Source organism: Ovis aries, chromosome 1, assembly GCF_016772045.2.
Source record: "Ovis aries strain OAR_USU_Benz2616 breed Rambouillet chromosome 1, ARS-UI_Ramb_v3.0, whole genome shotgun sequence".
Lineage (NCBI taxonomy): Eukaryota > Metazoa > Chordata > Mammalia > Artiodactyla > Bovidae > Ovis > Ovis aries.
The window spans coordinates 31,034,270-31,051,474 of record NC_056054.1 but is presented as its reverse complement, the minus strand read 5'-3'; the positions used below and the strand labels follow the sequence as shown (position 1 = coordinate 31,051,474).

General features: G+C 47.0%; 1 protein-coding gene across 2 annotated transcripts in view; it reads left to right on the top strand.

Moving 5' to 3' along the window:
* Positions 1–16,732, top strand: part of PLPP3 (phospholipid phosphatase 3) — an 87,530-nt gene extending 70,798 nt beyond the window's left edge. Inside the window, exons 5-6 of one of the 2 annotated variants that reach the window (XM_004002014.6) lie at positions 273–449; positions 14,790–16,732. In XM_004002014.6, the coding sequence (XP_004002063.1) occupies positions 273–449; positions 14,790–14,915 (303 nt within the window). In that variant the 3' untranslated portion in view covers positions 14,916–16,732. The remainder of the gene's footprint in view (positions 1–272; positions 450–14,789) is intronic. The other variant, XM_012154685.5, reaches the window with a different exon arrangement.
* The last annotated feature ends 473 nt before the right edge of the window (positions 16,733–17,205 follow it).

Sequence of the window (17,205 nt, the reverse complement as noted above, 5' to 3'; positions counted from 1 at the left end):
AGAAAAGGAAACTCCCATTTATGGAATGTCAGGCAGCGTGCTAAGGCCATTCTCTTGAATTTTTTTCTTCAATTCTCTCTAGCTTAGCTCCCTAGAAAAGCTCCATTTTATAGTTTTTAGTAGAGGAACTAAGGCTTAAGTTAAAAAAAAAATGGGCTTGAGGTCAAGTCCAATTTGAATGCTCTTTCTTGCAGATGATTCCATGCATGGGAATTAAATGCAGGTGAGCGGCCAGTCACTCAGTGTCTGTTCTTTCTGTCTCCTCCCTCCAGCTGTACCTGCAGGCCCGCTTCACTTGGCGAGGGGCCCGCCTGCTCCGGCCCCTTCTGCAGTTCACCCTGATCATGATGGCCTTTTACACAGGACTGTCCCGCGTGTCTGACCACAAGCACCATCCCAGCGATGTCCTGGCGGGATTTGCTCAAGGAGCCCTGGTGGCCTGCTGCATAGTAAGTAGCCTCTGGTCCTCAGCACATGAGCAGGGCCCTGAACAACCTGCTCATTAAATGTTTTTGGTTCAGTGACCAGAGCCAGGGCACTCTTAATCCTCTTCTCTGCCACCCTGCCCCAGGACCTCTCCAATGAACTGAGGATAATTCCTGCTTCTTTCCAACATGGAAGTTTTATTTTATTTTTAAATTTTTATTGAGTTATAACTTACCTACTATACAATTCACTTGCTTTGCTTGCATAATTCAATGATTTTTGGTATATTTACAGAGTTGTATAACTATTGCCACGGGCATAGGATTTTTTCACCGCAAGGCATGTGGAATCTTATCTCCCCAACATAAGGGGGATCTTATGCTTCCTACATTGGAAACACGGTGTCTTAACCTGTGGAGTTCCAAGGAAGTCCCCATGGAAGTTTTAATCCAGCAGGACTTTATAAATCCTCTTCTCCAGAAGGGTTAGGCTCATAGTTGCAATAGAAAGGTATCTTAGATAGTATCCTACTCACTTACTCTATTCATGAGGGCATTTAGGGTTCAAGAGGGGAAGAAACTTGTCCCAAGTCACATGTCAAGAGTCTAAGTCTCTGACTCATCTGTTGCTCACATGCTGCTTTGGTGATCACTTGCTATTCAGAGGCACTTTCCAGTTTCTTGAAAACTTTTACCCTTCCTACTGTGACCTTGGGCTTCCCTTGGAGCTCAGTCAGTAAAGAATCTGCAGTGCAGGAGACCTGGATTTGATTCCTGGGTCTGGAAGATCCCCTGGAGAAGGAAATGGCAACCCACTCCAGTATTCTTGCCTGGAGGGTCCCATGGACAGAGGAGCCTGGCGGGCTACAGTCCATGGGGTCTTAAGTGTTTTGGCATGACTTAGCAACTAAACCACCACCACCACCACCATGACCTTTACTGGACTTAGTCAGACCCTTGACTCAGTGTTGGCTGGGTAAGAGAGAGCTTGGTGAAGGCTCAGCTCTCTCCTAGCCTGAGGGCTTTGTACATCAAACCACAGAGCTTCCTGGAGAATGGTCTTGAATGGATCACATTCTGATTTGCCCCACATGGCAGAGTTACCCCTTCACATACCTCCTTCCTGACTCCTGGTAAAGGTGGGGTGAGGCATTCTACCTCTGAGCCTCTGTGTCTTCAGGTATCTCTGCTTTTCTTGCCTGCAACAAATTGTTTTTAAGAGTCAAAAAGAGAAACTTGAAAAAAAAAATCTGTACAACATTAAATTTTGTGCTGGAACCTTTGAGAGCCTTATTCAGCCAACATAACTGAGCACCTCCTCTGACACCATGCTTTCCTGTACTAAGGGGCACTTACCCCGGTCCAGCAGGAGTTCTAGAACAGAGTACTGGCTGGGTGTTCTAGTACTACACGTGCAGGTCATATTGTTAGTTTTAACCCTTGTTTGTTCCCAGTAAGAATCATGAGGTAGAGAGATCTAGACCAGCCCCTGGTCCTTTCCTGGGTACTCAGCCTGGCAGAAGCCTGGTGTCTCCCTGCACTAACCACCTTGTCGCCTATATTCATCACTCTGTGTTGAAACTGTGAACGTGTGTCTCCCTGTAGACTGTTTCTCCTGGACAGGGACCCTAGTCAATATATGTGTTATTCTGCTTATGTCACCAACACCTCTCAGGGATGATAGTTCAGACTAAGTGAGTGGGTGTGTAATCAACAAAGCTAGGATCCATGAGTTGATCCACTTTTTCTTGAGAACATTCTCTTGAAGGCAGGTGGATGGATAAGGCACAGTTGTTGCTTTCAAGGCAATCCCAGTTCAGTTGCTCATAGCCAGGCCAGGCACAGGAACTGCAGTAGGACGAGGGGCCATCATGCGGACTGGCCAGGACACTTTAGCAGGCATACAAGGTGAGAAAAGGGGCATGGAGTTGGGGCAATCAGAGTGGGCACCATGGAGAAAGTAGCATCTGAGCTGCCAGCCAGTCTTGGCTTGGGAGCCCTAGCCTAGGGACTGGCTGTTTGGCGGGCTTTATTCTTTACTTTCTTAAGTATTTTTTTGTTTGTTTGTTTCCAGTCAAGGCCAGAAGGGAGAGAAATTGGGGGAGCACACCCTTAATGAGAGCAGCTTTCACCGGGCAGCTTGTTCTCTGCAGCCTGGCCCTTTAATGTGAAGTGACAGCGGGGGATGGGTGTTTGCATGACAGGGTAACCCTCTGCTGACCGTGCTGTCTGAGCTTCACTCTAGGCAGGAGGTCAGCCCACGGGGGCCTGCTGTGGCGTTTCCTTTTCGGCGCCACTGCCCTAATTAAAATCTCCTGCACCCCCAATTAAAAAAATTGAAAGATTGGGGGTGGGGGTCCCTGATAGCCTTCCTGTCTTTTATAGAGCACGTTGTACTACGTACAATGGGACAAAGTGTATGGGAGGACCAAGGTTTATTTTCGAGAAGGGAAATGAGGGGTCTGACTTTTATCCTGTTTGGCTCTGGCAGGCTGGAGCACTGGATAGGAATTTGGTGCGAGCATTTGTCAAGCACCTACTCTGTGTTGCTCTGTTCTAGATTCTTTACTCATCGGCTCCTGTTAAGGTACATGAAGCCATTGGAGACTATAGTCATTTTACAGATGAGGTAACTGAGACTCAGAGAGATGACTCAGGTCATCCAAGATAAGAGTTCCTGGGGATGCTCAAAGCTGTGCCCTCTGGGATTGGCAAGGAGGCGTGGTCACCTGAGCCAAAGTAGCCAGCTGCTTCCAGAGCAGAATTTAAGGGTGTCAGGGGCCTTCCCAAGCCTTTAGGCTGCTCTAGTTGCTGCTTTCAGTTTGTTAGCCTGTTTTATAGTGTAAAGATGGCTTAGAAAAGGGTTGTAAGCATTTTTCCCTGTCCCACTTAGCTCTGAGCACATGAGGGTAGGGACTCAATATTTATCATTTTTCTCCCAGTGCCTGACTCCCAGCTTAGTCCTCAGGAGCCTGTGGTCCTAACTGGTTCAGGATTCCAGCACCAAGTGAGCCATTTCATATAAGCTACTCAAAGAGGCCAGAGCAAGGTGTGGGATCAGCCTAGGAGCTTGAGAATGCTCAACTGGGGATAAAGAAGGCAGTGTGTTATTTTCCATCATAAGAAGTATGAGGAAGACAGAAACAAAACTCAGGATGCCAGGATGAGCTAGAGATGGGTCTGGGGAACTAAGAAGAGGGGACAGGAAGGTGGATGAAAGGCATCTGCCTTACAGGTTTTGCCACACCTCTTATCAGGTGCTTTCTTGGAGTTGTACCAGGTAGCTTGCAGCCTAGGCAGGAGCCTGTGGTCTCTGCCCTGCTGTGTCTCATAGCAGAACTTGGTCCCAAGAAACAAAGCTGCCCAGGCACATCCCAGGCAAAGCCATATTCTCTTCTCACCCATAAATGTGGCTGATTTGAATGGATCTTGACACAGAGGCATCACTTGAGACTGGTTAGGAGGACCAAGAAGAGGCAGCCCAATAAGGTACAAGGCCACTTCCCAGGGGGCCAAGGAATGTATAAGCCATTTCCCACCCTTGCCAATAGTCTCCTGAGCCAAGCTTCAATGCGCCCCCAGTGACAAGGGCATCACATTTGCTAACATGCAGCTACTATGTTAAGCACTTTACACTGATCAACTCCAGTGCCCAGAAAACCCTACACCCTTCACTGTCCTCACTAAAGAGATGAGGAAACGGACTAAGAAGGATGAAGTAACACAGAGAAAGGGTAGAAGGGTACAGAGTTGACTCCAGGCAGTTCAGCAGGGCCAGCTCTGAAGATCCCAGCCTCTTGTAAGACCTCATCTCCCACTCCTGTCACACCCCCTCCCCTCCAGGCACAGCACTTGAAACAGATTTTTCGGAACCCTGAGGTCCTGTCTTAGACAGACAGCTGTCCCCTTTTGATGGAGCACAGTTTCAGTTTCACTCCATCATTGAAGAAACCTGTGTTACTTTTCCGTGTCGCTGCTCTAACAAATTGTCACAAACTTAGTAGCTTAGAACAACACAGATTAATTTTCTTAGAGTTCTTGAGTTCTGAATTCCAGAATGTATCTCACTGGGCTAAAATTGACATGTTGCAGAGTTGCATTCCTTCTGGAAGATCTGGGGAGAGTCTCAAATACCAATGATTGCTTGACATTTCTAGCTTCCAGAGGCTGCTTGCATTCTTTGGCTTGTGGTCACTTCTCCATCCTCGTAACCAGCAGCGTAGCATCTTCATCTCTCTTTCAGACTCTCTGGCCTCTGATCCCATCAGCACATCTTCTGTGTTTCTGACTCTCCTGCCTTCCTCTTTTGAGGGCCCCTGTGATTACATTGGACCCACCTGGATAATATAGGATCACCTTCCCATCTTGATATTCTTAACTTAGTCACATCTGCGAAGTCCATTTTGCCATGTAGCATAACGTATTCACAGGTCCTGGGGATTAGGGACCTGGGCATCGTTGGGGGTGGCATTGTTTAGTTTACCACATTTTCTCTTCTGCCTTTTCTGAAGACAGTTGCTTAACTTTCTTCTAATGGTGCCATGGCCCCTTGAATGTTTTCCACTATGACATTCAGCCTGGTTCTGTCATAATTATTCAAATGTCTGTCTCCCCAAGTAGCCTTATGGGTACCTTGATGGCTTAACCCTTGGTTGTTCATTCTCAGTGCCTAGTGCTGTAGCTGACACACAATAGCTGCTTGATAAGCATTGGTTAAAGAATGAGTGATGTTAAATTGGGACTTTCAGCAAGATACTTCTCCCTGAGCCTGGTTTCCTCATCTATGAATTGATCTTGGAAGCCCTTTAGCTCCATGACCTTCTCCCACAGAGATTCCGAGGCTCAGTCAACTTTGGGCTTTGTTGTAACTGAGCTGGATTTGCCTTCTTGGGACTTTCAGGTGGCTCAGTGGTAAACAACCCACTTGCCAATGCAGGAGACACAGGAGATGCGAGTTCTATCCCTGGGTCTGGAAGATCCCCTGGAAAGTGGCCATGGCAACCCACTGCAATATTTGTGCCTAGAAAAGTTCATGCACAGAGGATCCTTAGGGGCTGCAGTCCATGGGGTCGCAGAGTTGGACACAGCTGAGCGCATATGCAGAGAGAGACCTGCCTTCTCAGACAGAACCGTCTCTGCAGTGTCCATGGAGATGGCCTGTACTGGGGACCACAGCATATCTTTAATGTCCCAAGGGTTACAACACATCACTCCAGAATGTGGGCTCAGCCACTGCAGAGCCTTGAGCAATAGGCTATGACAGCCAAGCACTTGACCTGGGTCTTGAGAGTAAGTCCTGTCTATCTTACAAAGACAGGACTTTGCTGTCTTACACAGCGAAAAGACATGTCTAGACAAAAGTCACATGCCAAACAGGAGAGGGTTCGGTTTCCTCCCCCACTGCTTGGTAGTTGAACTCTTTCCAGAGGAGGGCGGCAATGGTGCCCATCACAGACAAAAAACCTACACGGCATCGTGGACTAAACACGGAGACACAGACATATGGGATCCGAAGGGCAGGCACACTGATGTACACCTTCACACGTGTGGATGCAGGTGCGTGGCACAGAGGCACATGATCAGACCCAGTTGTACATAGACAGTCATCCATCCTCTTCCTGTCACCAGCTCTCAGAACCACGGATACACAGATAGGCCAAGGCAAACACAGGCACATGCTCACCGTCCCCTCTCTCTCATACACGCAGACACACACACAGTCACCCCTCCCAAGATTTGAACTCTACAGCTGGGCTCAGCATTCCCACCCTTGGAGTAAACCAGGGACCCGGATGAAGCGACAGACAGTGGGTTCATTTCCTGTCTGGTGACAAGTTGCCTATCTGGCCACCTCCTCCCTGACCCTCCAACAGATGGCAAATTACGGGGCCCTGGGAGGGGTCAGGGCAGGGCCAGGCCGCCGTTGCTGTGGTGCAGCAGAGGAAGCAGCTGCTCGTGAATTTCATAAACACGCGGCAGAGTCTTTCCTGGTTTTCCTCTCGTGGGGGGTGTGGCTCAGCCCGCCATCGCTCTTTTGTGTGCTGCTGTCTTCCTCCAGGATGTAGGCAAGGGCAGGGGTGTTCTTTGTCTCTGCCTCAGAGAGCTGACCTTGAGGGAGGAGGCAAACGAGGATGTGAATGGAAGAATTCAGCGATGACAGCCTCCCCAGAAGAAACCGGGGTGCAGAGAGAGGGCGACACACCTGAGGACACATGGTGGCAGAGTAGGAACCAGATCTTGGCTCTCCTGGTCTTATCTTAAAAGATTAAACTAGGAAACCCCAACCATGTGCAGTCTATGCCATGAAGTTGTGGGATGATCGCCTTCTGTACCGGGAGATTTCCGTCTGTTTCCACTGGATTTGTTCCCTGCTGCCCAGGCACAGGGAATGCATGAAATAACCTCCTGAATCTCTGACCTTGCAAAAGCCTTGCTGTTTGTCCAGAAGCTCTGGGATGATCTCGCCACTCTGGGCCCCCATTCTCAGATGGGCAGGGGTGGCATAGGTGTGAGAGAGAGAAGAAAGCAGAGGCAAAGGTAAGCTCTGCCCCTCAGTAGAGAATGACAGTTTGCAGAGTCATTCTATTGGGTTGGCTGACATGTTCATTCAGGTTCTTCCGTAAGATAAAATCTCCTTTCTTATTCCCCTGCTGAGATCAATGGGGTGGATGCAAGGCCGACTCGGAAGGGGGGAGTTGTATTCTCACCACTTAGTTAGATATATTGGCCAAGTTACTTCCTCTCAGCTGCCTCTTCCCATCCCACCAGGTAGGGATGGTACGTCTTAACACACAACCTCATCTTTGGATTGAGGAGTCAGTGAATTAAAGATGCGTCATGCTGGCACATGCAGCGCATTGATTGAATGTGTATTCCGTGTTAAGTATGATGCTTCGTTTTAAATATTCACAAGCTGAAAAGAGTTGGTCCTTAAAGAGCTTATGGTTCAGTGGTTTCCCAACCACAGTCCGTAATAAGAAATACACTGTGCATCACAACCCATGAGAGTCAACTGTGCATGCGTGCTCAGCTGTGTGTCCAACTGTTTGTGACCCCATAGACTGTAGCCCACCAGCCTCCTCTGTCCATGGAATTTTCCGGACAAGAATACTGGAGTGGGTAGCCATTCCCTCCTTCAGGGGATCTTCCTGACCCAGGGATTGAACCCATGTCTGTCTCCTGCATTGGCAGGCAGATTATTTATCGCTGAGCCACCTGGAAAGCCTAATAGAGGCACTGACACATAACTAAAATATTTTACAAAATAAGACACTTACTGTAGGTGATACAGTCTAATGTTTTAAATCTAACCTTTAAAATGCTGGTTCCTGGGATTCTCCAGGCAAGAAGACTGGAGTGGGTTGCCATTTCCTTCTCTAATGCATGAAAGTGAAAAGTGAAAGTGAAGTTGCTCAGTCGTGCCTGACTCTTAGCGACCCCATGGACTGCAGCCTACCAGGCTCCTCCATCCATGGGATTTTCCAGGCAAGAGTACTGGAGTGGGTTGCCATTGCCTTCTCCGAAAATGCTGGTAGTGACCACCTAATAAATTAATGTCATAATTTATCAATGACTTGCACTGTGCAGTTTAAAAAACGCTGCTCTAGTGGGAAGGACATAAAACACTCAGTGCAGTAGACGGGCAGAGCCATTAGGATGGGCTCGTCTCCTGGGGACAGTGGGGCCACAAGAAGGGGAGTGCTCCTTTTTCTTGAAGGTGATGGAAGTCTGGAAAGAACTCCTAGAGTAGGAGAATATTGAGCAGTGTATAGGTATTTTCTCTGAGATACGAAAGATAAGGAAGGACATTTCATGTAGGAGGAATAACACAAAGACATGGGGATGGATGTGTATATGGCGTGACCTGTGACCCTAAAAATTTCAGAATGATGGAACATGTGGGATGCTTGGGAGAAGTCAGTTATAGTAGCCTCCTTTGCCCTTTCCACTTCAAGGGGTGGCATTTCTGGAAGTGGCCTCCTGCTTCCTCCAGTCTCTACAATTCTTGGGTACTATGTTCTTAAACTCTGGCTGATGCTGGATCTAGCATGCTAGTGACCAAGCGTCAGCTCTCTGGGTCCCCCTTACCAGCTACCCTCCTCTGTATTAACTGAGAAGTGCCCTCCTGTGAGGCTCTTTACAGGGTTCAGATGCCTGTCTCCTTCAGAACTGCCTATGACTTTCCTCCGCTGCTCCAAACCCTCTTTCTTTTCATGGGACTAATTTCCTTCATGACCCTCAGTCTTGATGATGGTCATGAAAGACAATGACTGAGGATTTGAAGACCCTTTCATAGGTATGAAGTGTTTTTACATGAATCCTTCCATTTAAGCCTTACAGAAACTGTAGGAAGGTAGATTTTTAAATAGCCATAGCACACAAGTGAAGGGCAGACCCATCATCTGAAATCACAAACCTCTTCATCTTGCACAAGTGCAAGCCTAGACAAGAGTGTGCATTGGCCTGGGTCACACAGCAGCAGCAATTTGGGGACTAGATCCCGTAGCCTGATGTCTTGTGTGACACTCTTTCTACCTCATCAAATTTCCACTCACATACACAAGGAAATTACTCAGTATGGACACTGGTAAGTTCCCAGGGCCCAAAAGTCACTGACACTGGCCTTGTTAACATCAGAAAGTAATTACCGTAATAAAGTAACTCCTATTTAGTCAAAAGACGGGGCTGCCAAAGATGGCTTTTCTTTGCGTGTGTGCTCACTCACTCAGTCGTGTCAGATTCTTTTGCGACCCCATGGACTGTAGCTCGTTAGACTCCTCTGTCCATGGGATTTTCCAAACAAGAATACTGGAACGGGTTGCCATTTCCTCCTCCAGGGGAACTTCTGGACCGAGGGATCAAACCGTGTCCTACATTGGCAGGTGGACTTCAGGTGTGAGGGTGAGCCAAGACCCAAGGCAAAGGACAATTATTCTGTAATCAGTGTGATTGTTTATTATGGTAGAGCAGGATGCTCGAAGGATATCCCAAGACCAAGGCATAGAGGGGTATGCAACAGGGACAGCCCATGGTTTCTAGCCTCACGAGGGGAGTGAGTGGACTAGATTTACTGAGGGTTACACATGCTGGGCTCTGAGCACAGCTCATTCCCTTGAGTAGCTTGTTGTCTGAAATCATGACATCACATTTAAAGCACTGCATCTGCACTGAAGTCTAGGCCTCATACTAAGATAGAAGGTCATTAAAAGTTCACTATGGGTACCGAAGAGAGCAGGTAAGAGCAGCTCAAGGAAGGGTTCATGGAGCCCCAGTGTACAGATAGGGGAGCTGCTCTCAAAGAGATTACAAGATGTCTAAGACACACAAGCCAGTGAATGGCAGGTGTAGCAGCCCATCTGATCGTCTGGAGCTTGGTGAGCTCTAGGCAGGAAGCCCCTCAACTGGGCTGGGCTGTGTCCTCTGGGGAGTGGCATATCAGAGCTGGTGAATGCCGGCAACACGGCACTGGAAGCGTCTTTCTTTTTGATTGGCTGACTCATTCCCTCCAAAAGCCCCAGAAATTATTAGACTTAGAGAGCAGATCCTATGTGTACTATGGAAAACTCCCATTTCACATGGTCTTCGTGTCTGACTTGAATTGATACAGGCTTTCACCTATTCATTCGTATTCTCGATCATTTCTATTTCCCCCTGATTTTTCTTGTTTCTACATCCTTCTCTTGTTTCTTTTCTTTCTACCCAAGAGGCTGGGGAAGAGAGGTGACTGGACGTGGGCAGGCACTGAACGCACAAGCCAGTGATCTCAGCTGTTTGCTATCAAGCCCCACTTGCACCTTTTGTGACACCACGTATTCCTTAAATAAGCCTGAGGTATTGTATCCCTCATTTAGGTATTTTGCTGAAAGTGGCAGAACTTGGATTTGAAGACAAATCTGCCCTACTCCCAAGAGCAAAGCCTGTTACCGGTGCTGCATGTATAGGATGAGGAGTGGGAGATGGTGACCCATTGGCACAGTAATAAGAGTCACCGTTTATATAAGGAGACCCCTGTATATTTCTCATCTCATCACCTCCAGTGGGATTCCTCCAGCCTGGAGTTGTCATGTTTGTGTGTAGCCTTGCTCTGGATGGAAGGACTACATTGTCCTGAGTGCTTGCCTGAATCAGATCACCATACCCTCAGATTAAGATCCTCTCTGACTCAGGAGGTCAGAACCATATCTGTAAGCCAATGTCAGAGGGAGCCAGACTATTAGAAGACAGAGGAAAGCAGAACTACAATTTTTCCCCCCCTAGGATAGTCACCCAAAGAGAGTTTTGATGGGAACAAGTGCAAGATTTCTAGAGTTGAAAACAAGACTAAGAAGAGAAACATAGGTCCTCCTGCACACGCATCCACCTACATAAATGCACACCTCTCTTAACCGCAGTTCTGGCCTCAGCCTTTCAAAAACCTGTCTTGCCTTCTTTGTCTTCACTGCGTGATGGTTGCACAGGACTCATCGTCTCCTTTTCTGCAACAGTGTCCTGACCAGTATCCCTGCTTTCAGGCGCCCAGCTCCCTTCCTGATGCCTTCTTCTTAGATAATCGTGATCTTAATGCAGGTCTCCCCACTGCGCTGCTTTCCTGCTTCAGCCTTGACTGTGGCTCCTCAGGCTGTGTCCTACTCCTTCTCAAGATCTGGCGCCCCCTCCAGCCCCCCTCACCGCTCGGCCCTCCCTATGCTGAGCTTCCCACAGCTCCCGGACTCGCTGGGCTCCCTCACCCCCTCTGCATGTGCTACTCCCTTTGCCTAGAACATTCCTGGCGTTCACCACCTGGCTCCCTCCTACTTATCCTTCAAAGCGAAGCTCAAATAGACCACCTTTGGGGGAAGCTTTCTCAGCCCCTCTTCCCTCCCCTTCATCCTGGGTTAGATGGCGTGTTCTCTGTACTACTGCTTTAACACCCTGGCTTCCCTCTATCATAATCCTAAACCACGCTATTGTATTGCTCTATTTACCTGGATCTCTCCCTCATTGACCTGTGAGCTCTTAAAGGGCAAAGAATTCTGTCTTCTGTATAATTATCTTTATCATCTCAGGGCTTGGAACAGAGCAGATGTTCAATAAGTGTTTACTGATGGTGCTTTTCAAAAAGGCAATTTATGAAATGCAGAGAAGAGGAGACTAGGAATTGAAAGCATATGCTCAGGGCGAGAGATCTTAGAACTCTTAGTGGTGCTTGGCACATCGATTTTGTTTGCTGAGACTGATGTCTGCTGGTACTTTCCCATGGCAGAGAAGTTCTGTGCGGTGGGCTATGGGCTGGGAGGGGGTTTGTCCCACACACCTGGGGTAGTCACCTAATTTGTACAGACACTTCACAGCCTGGGCTTCTGGGTTTTCTTTCTGGGTGGAAATCATCTTCTGTGGAAAATAGAACTGCTCCAGGACAAAAAGTTTTCAGTTTTTCTAGTCCTTTTTGTGTTCTGCTGCTCAAGCATGAAGAAGGCAGAGCCCTGTTTGAGTCTCAACAGGATCATGTTTCATGATCCCCAAAAAAGTGTTTGTTGTAACTTCAAGCCACGCGGAAGGTGAAATATAGCTTACAGGGGGATCCTGCTGGACCAGAGTCTACTTTTCATCCTGCTGTGGGGCTGTGTGCAGTTGGTGTGGAAGGATTCGATCCCCCTGAGGTCTGTAAGAGTTCTACATGGTGAGAAGATCCAAGGCCAGAGTGCCAGCTTCCAGTAGGGAGAAATGTAGAATTTCGACACCAAACATTTTATAAGCTCCTACTATATGCAAGGTTCAATGCAGTGTGCAGGGGATGCAGGATGATCGGGATTGGACTCCATCCTTAAGAAGCCTCCTATCAGAAGAAAGGCTGATGAGCAAAGTTTTGCAGACACAAGAGCACATGGCTTACTCTAGGCCCAGACATGACTCTGGTTCCCAGACAAGGTACACCTTTTATTGAACTATGTGCCAAACACAGGTTTAGAATTCTTATCAAGTACTTTCTCGCCTTTAACCTTCATTTCATTCTTATCTCGCAGTTAGGAAACGGAAACTTTTAATATGTATTGGGTGTGAGCTCAGGAAATTAAATTGGGAAATCAGCCAGTAGACAGAGGTGGTGTCAGGATCTTGAAGGGAGGGATGTTTGTTTGACGGTGTCCTCTGCTCTCTTTGCCCTCAGTAGATGGCATGCAGGCTGGAAGAAAGATCTCTAAGAAATGAGATCAGTAAGAGCCTTTATTTGGTGAGGCTCGCTGCTGGGCTAGAGGAAGTGGAGTTGAGAGCCAGCAATGGAGGGACTGACTGAAACCTCTTTCTTGGGTACAGAGAGAAGGAGGAAAGAGAAGGTAATTTCCAGGTAGCCATGAGGACATAGGTTATACACCTGTCAGAGAACAGTTGAAAAGTTTTATTGATCTCTACATTTAACTGTGTTTGTTCAGATTTCCTTATACTGAGGCATCTGAAAGCCCCCTTCCCCACTTTTTGGTAGAATTCCCAGGCAGGGCAGCCTCAGGCCTCCTGGCAGGACTGAACAGACCTTTTCTCTCCTGAGTCTCAACTTGTCCCTGGCTACGAGACACACCTTCCTGTGTCACGGCTCTCACTGTTCACACCTCCTTAGAAAATGAGACAAAATGTTTAATTTTTTCCTTTGCAAAGGGTCCATTCAATTGCACTCAGAATGTAAATGTTTTCAAATGTTCCATTTCTTGACTAATATTTCACTTTCTTTTTTCTTTTTTTTTCACTTTCTTATAACTTAAGAAATTGTCTGGCCCTTCTTATTTTTTTTCAACAAAGGAATGATAAAATGCTTGAGTAGGTCATCTATGAAATGGGTACAAAAACTCAAAATGTACAAAGGATTTTGTGGTGGCTAGTAAGCCACTGTTTCCTTTTTGGTCTTCTAGTCACTGAGTTCTCCCAAGGTAACCAGTGTCCAGTGATAACCAGCATCCCCAGTGATTTTGGTTGCATTTTGCTGATGACTGTATCACTAGAGAGAACACTGTGGAAATTGGTTCAACAAAGGATACAAGTCCCTTCTGTGGCCAGGCTCTGGCTGTTACAGCCTTGGTGTTGGTGCAGTCTTACTAAGAACTTCATTTTTTTTTTTTTTTTTTTGCCTGTAATGTGTCCAGAATGAAGTCACAGGGCTGTCCTTATTAGTGAGTGCATTACCATCTTCAGGACAAAGACGCTTCCATCCAGAAAGCTGTTAGATGTAGGAACTTTGAAGTGTTTTAGTCCCCATTTCGAAACCCAGCCATATGTTTCCTATTAAATTACATGACTGACAGCTGCCTCTTACAGTTACTTAGTACAAACTCCTGTTGCTAAGTTGCTCAAATGGGGATCTGGGTATTTATTTTCTCACCTAATACAAAGCATAAATTTCTCTTACTTGGGTAACTGAGCAAGTTCTTGAATCTTTCATCATAAGCTAATTGAGGCAGAAACTCTGCCTAAGCCATCCTTATACACTAGTGAGTAAGCACTCAGTAAACGTTTCTCAGTGATTCTAAGACGACTTAGTGAGGTCATATGCTCAGAAGGAGGAAGGAGGTTGGGAATGAGTGATAGGAGAGTTTTCATTGACCTTTCCTCCGGGTTAGTTGCTGACTCCTTCAGCCAAGAGACCCTGGCTTCTTGACCTCCATCAGCTTGTTGACATCACTGGGCTTTCAGGAAAAAGTGATCATGACTACTTCCTTGCTCCAGTGCCTGCTGATAGGAATTCATATTGGCTGATCTCTTTGGGTTACACCCTAGATTCCTTTGTGAGGAAAGGGAAAGTATTGAGGACTAATGACGGTGACTAATGCTTCCTTTGTTTGAGAACTTATCTTTCACTGCTATTCATTTACCTTGAGAAATAAGGAAGTGGGGCATGTAGATAGGGAGCACTGGACTGAGAGCCCATGGATATGAGGTCTGCTCCTACCCTGGCTGTGCAACTTTGGGCCTGTCACTACCCTTCTCTGGACCTCAGTTTCCCTCTCTGTGCAATAAGAATTGGACTCTGTGGTCTCCATGTTGTTGTGTGTTTAGTTGCTCAGTCGTGTCCGACTCTTTGCAACCCTTTGGCCTGTAGCCGCCTAGACTGCTCTGTCCATAGGATTTTTCAGGCAAGAATACTGGAATGAGTTGCCATTTCCTCCTCCAGGGAATCGTCTTGACTCAGGGATCCAACCCACGTCTCCTGTGTCTCCTGCATTGCAGGCAGATTCTTTACCTGCTGAGCCTTTGGGGAAGCCCGTAGTCTTTGTGGTCCTTCCCTATTTAAAGTTTGGGGGCCCCTTTTCCTAAAGTCCACACTCCTAGGATCTTCCCTTTGCCTGTCCCCAAGGCCCAAATATTAATGACTGATTGGGATCTCTGATTTTATGCTTCTAGGTTTTCTTCGTGTCTGACCTCTTCAAGACCAAGGCAACACTCTCCCTGCCTCCCTCTGCCATCAGGAAGGACATGCTTTCACCTGTGGACATTATCGACAGGAGCAATCACCACAACATGGTGTAGGTGCCACCCACCTCCTGAGCTGTTTTTGGAAATGACTGCTGACAGCAAGTTTTGCTGCTCTCCAATCTCATCAGACAGTAGAATGTAGGGAAAAACTTTTTGCCCGACTGATTTTTAAAAAGGAAAAAAAAAAAAAAAAAGTCTTACCTTGTGGCCTTCCAAAATAGGTAGCGTTCACCTATATGGAAACAACAGCAAACTAACAGCAAGTGCGGGGATCCTGGATATGCAGTTGGTTTAAGTGTTCATGTTCTAGTGAACACGGGCTTGTTCTGGAACAAACACTAAGACGATTTGAGTAGAGTCTGCTGGTCACCTTTGTGACCTGAGGAATTCCAGGCCTGTTGGGAAAGCTCACATTCACCTTGTAGCACATGACGCCAGAAATAGCACTGAATCAGCAAACTAGCCATTGGGGGCTCCCGTCTTGTGTCCACACCACTCGATTCTCCACTGTGATTCTGGTTCAGGAACCTTACTGGTCTGTTTGTTTTTGCTTTTAAATATAAGAAAAGAGCAGGTCTGCTCAGTCCAGAGATCAAATCCTGAATCCAGATTCCCAGTCATGAGGGCTCATCACTCACTTCCTCAGCCCATAGGCCAGCAACCACAGTCCCTCACTTACAGTGATTAGGTGACTCTTTGTGGATGAGTGAATTTCACAAATAGCACAATTTTGGAAGAGCTGGAGGGTTCAGGCCCTCCTGTGTCTTCTCTTGACGCACCATCCTGTGATGCTGAAGTGTCAGTTACAGGATGCTGATGTTGTGTACAGCAATCACCCGGGCACTGGCACACTCAAGTAGTGATGATTAGCTTCGGCTACTGCTTTCTCCCTGGAAACCCTTGCTGGGTGCCCACCGGGATGGCCTCTGAGGGCCTGGAGACGAGCACAGATGTGGTCTGCCATCAGCTGATGGAAAGCAGCCTTCCATGCAAGAGATGGAGGAACGAAGAGGGCAGAATGAAAAATGAAGCAACCCTTTGGCTACTCACAGTCTGAATGAGCCAGAGTAGCAGATAGTCTCCTATACTAGAGGCAGCCCTTCCAGATAACGGAGCTGACAGGGGCAGGGTCTCTGGGGGAGCCACTCTTGCTAAGCTGTGTAAAGCACTATTGTCTTGGGGTCGATCTCTAGGGCAGTGTTTGGTAGGTTCTGCTGGGCAGAACACGTGGGTTAAATCTCCGTAGAGTTTCCTCATCCTCTCTCCATAAGTGTCCTTCCAAGCAAGGTCCCATTTGAGGCAGCAGTCAGGGACCGCTTCTACTGAACCTTTGAGGAAAGGAGGAAGGAAGAAATGCTTTCAGATCTCGGATGCACACCTTTCAAAGGGCTAAATGTAACCACATGGGTCAACCACATGCACAGCCTTACTACAGAAGCCGTCCTTTCATTTCAACTTATAGCAAGCTATGATTTTTATATATAAATATTATATAAATAATGTATAAAACATTAAAAGTTAACTATGTAAAATATTATTTCTGAAACAATTTTAGCTATATCCACTATGATTATAAACTGTGTCTCGACCTGTGTTATTTACATTAGCTGCTTAAAAAAGCATGGAATTTAATTTTTTTTAATATCAACTAAAATACCGTAGTTCTGTGGTAGATGTTTTTACAATGAAAGAAATAACTGCAACTAGATAAAACTGTATAAAAACATTAAATTGCCAGTATTTTTGTAAGGTTCCATTTTGTAAAGAGAATAATATTCAAAGACTTTTGTAGAATACAAAGTGAAAACTTGTATCTGCGAAACTATACGTGTATTAAATGTGCTTTTTAAATAAAAGCTCATAACAACTAAGGAGGGAGCTGGAGACTTGGAATAGTTGAGGGGGGTTGGTCTCAGTGGTAGGGGGCTGGGAGGAGGCCATACTCCTTCATGGGCTCCCCTCCCCCGCCAGGCACCACCGTGGGATTCTCTCCCTGGAAAATACAGTAGCTGCGGTGTAGATACTGATGCCCTGAGCTCTTTCATCTCCAAGAGCCTGTTTGCAGAGTGACGCTCTGGTCCTGCTCTCCTCTCAGAAAGCCCTCAGCTTCTAAAGAGCTTTTGTATTCTAAAGGGGGGTTTCCCCAGGGAGGGGGGAGTTGTGGGTCCCCCAAAGGCAGATAAGGAGCAGGCTGTCAATCAGTTGTGCTTGGGGAGTTCACTGAGGCAATCCTTTACACACCCAGCGACATCAAAGGCAGGAGGGTGCACTGCTAAGAATGACATTTGGCTCCTGCTTTTCCTCTCTGATCCCCTGAAGAAGGGAACAGCTACCCACTCCAGTA